Source organism: Gavialis gangeticus, unplaced genomic scaffold (genome assembly GCF_001723915.1).
Source record: "Gavialis gangeticus isolate Ggan-Ray unplaced genomic scaffold, GavGan_comp1, whole genome shotgun sequence".
Classification (NCBI taxonomy): Eukaryota; Metazoa; Chordata; order Crocodylia; family Gavialidae; genus Gavialis; species Gavialis gangeticus.
In genome coordinates this window covers 21,668,138-21,670,576 of record NW_017729022.1, presented here as the reverse complement: position 1 = coordinate 21,670,576, position 2,439 = coordinate 21,668,138, and the positions used below count along the sequence as shown (strand labels likewise).

Below are 2,439 nucleotides of genomic sequence, written 5' to 3'. Positions count from 1 at the left end.
TTCTCTTGCACTTCATTGATGGACCAGGGAGAGGGGTAGAAGATAAGCTAGTGGGACACTTGGAAACCACAATGGGGATGGCAACTACAAAACGTGTATTGCAGACAACAAGCGAGGAGCACAGATTCACACAGGAGACTGTGTTGGTGCACATCACTCCCACAGTGCACTGCACAAAGCAGCTGATCGCAGGCTTCCACCACACTGATTGCATAAGAGTGAATGTACCTCACACAACAGATTTTTGGTATAAAAAGCGTCATTGCATAAGAGCATATTCATACATACAGAACCTGCATAAGGCAAGGGAAACTTCTATACCATCTATGAATAGGTATTTGGGCTGGGGGTGGGGATACACTCCTTTTGTTATAAAACCACACAAAAGTAAAGTTTTTTTTCACATCAAGCATCTACCACCACCCAACATGTAACTCTGAGACATTAGAAAAATGGGAAGACCCTAAAGCACTAAATGCTTTCAATTTGTTCCTGACAAAGGGGAGGGGGTAGTTCTATGTACAAATACTTACTGTACTTACAATAAAGAATTTCTTTACTACTACAAGTTCTATAATTTAGGGCTTGTTTGACCCAGGCTTTTGCTCTTCCATTATATATTTTTAAAATGGGGGAGTGGCGGCAGGAGAACTTCAGGAAAGAGAATACTGAAAGCAGAAATATCATGACAATGTGGCCAGCACTTTTTGGGGGGAAATCCTACAAAACTGAGTGAAGTATTTCTTGAAATCCTACAATCCCACTGAGAATCAGAAGCACTTTATTATTATTATTGGAATTCCCAGTTTTCTTATATTTAGCAAATAAGTGCTTCTGATAATAATAATAATAAAGTTAATGATGTCCATGCAGACTACCAACCTCTAAGACTTTCTGAAAGTAGCTAAGAACAGAAGGCTAAATTCAGCCCTGGGATAAGTTTGCACAGCTCTGATTTCAAAGGAGCTGCACTTGTGTTGATTTTTTCTTTTTATATAAAGCATCATTTACAGATCAGTGGAAATAAAGTTTTCAATCAATTTTTGATCTTTTTTTGGGGGGGGGGTAAAATTTATCCTCTTTCATTGGGTAAAAATGAGTTTTCTAAAATATTAATGAATTTTTGTTTCATTTGTGCTTTGAAGTGCCTGTACCATTCTATAAGCTTTTTTCTTCTTTGGATCTTTTCTTGTAAGTTCATATTTTTTTCTTTTTCTAAAACTACAGGAAGCTCTTTCCAGTTTTTAACAAAGATAAATGGAGCCCCCATCATCTTCAGTAATTGCAACGGAGCACTCTGGTATGTAGATAAATTTCCACAATCACCTGGTGTTATTACATCTTCTACCACAGGAACAGATCCGTATGAACATGCCTCATAAATTCTATAGCATTCTGTATTTACTCCCACTGGGCACAATGTGAGATCACTCTGCAGCAATGCATCTTGATAATTTTTAAAACTTTCATTTGTTTCTTGAGGCTGCCACCTAGAAAAATAAAGAAGTTGATGAAAATTAAAATTGATTCAGCTGGTAGATGTATTAATTTGAAAAAGCAGAGGTCCACCTTACAATTTTAGTAATGTACAAAACACTGAAGCTACGCAACAAAAGATGTTAAAAGAAGGGTAGGGTTTCATGTTTCAACCTAAATATTCCTAGCTAGACTTTTTTCAAATACTTTTAGGAAATCTAGCTAGTTAAAACATACACCAGCAAACATGTTTTATTTTAAAGAAATTTGCACTAAAAGGTGGCTAAGTGGTTTATAAAAAGAACAGATAAAACAAGAGTCTATTATCATGCAAACTTTTTCAAGCAAGGAAAATTTTCATCCAATGTATCTGAACAGCAAATTCTGTTGCTGATTTTAGAAATGAGAACATAAACAGTAATTGTTCACCTCTTCAATTTGCTTGGAGAGCAATGAATGAACTTTGCGATATCAGTCTCTGCCACAGATACTGCATTTTCTTGCATACCACACAGTCTCAAAACACACATTGTTTTTGAAAGGCAGAATGTAGAAATTTTGTTTTTATGGAATCGTGGCTAACAGTGAGCATGTTACATGAGACATTTACTATGAAGCGACTAACTAGCTCCGCAGTAAAGCATCAGTGTCTACACATGTGTCCCTATTAGGGTGCAGTAAACTAATAAATGCTGCCATAGGATAGTGCTGCCCACACAAGTAGTATCTTATGGCAACATTATTTAGTGTGCTGCAACACATGTGTAGACACTGATGGAGCTGGCTGAGGCACAAAGGTGCTTCAGTCAGGGCACTGCATGCTGGCTAGCCCCACAATGCAGCACCCTCATGCCCCAGCCAGCTGTTCTGCAGCATGTTGAGCCAGGTCAGAGCAGCCTTGGGTTGGCAGGCTGACCCCTGGGCTCCCTGCCAGCAGGGGTTGCTCCAAACCAGCTCAATGTA

At 38.4% G+C, this 2,439-nt stretch overlaps 1 protein-coding gene across 1 annotated transcript in view; it reads right to left on the bottom strand.

Annotated features, from left to right (window-relative positions):
- Positions 1 to 845: 845 nt before the first annotated feature.
- TMEM5 (transmembrane protein 5) overlaps positions 846 to 2,439 on the bottom strand; it is a 15,221-nt gene continuing 13,627 nt past the window's right edge. Inside the window, exon 5 of the mRNA XM_019514650.1 lies at positions 846 to 1,490. Within this exon, the coding sequence (XP_019370195.1) occupies positions 1,073 to 1,490 (418 nt within the window). The 3' untranslated portion in view covers positions 846 to 1,072. The remainder of the gene's footprint in view (positions 1,491 to 2,439) is intronic.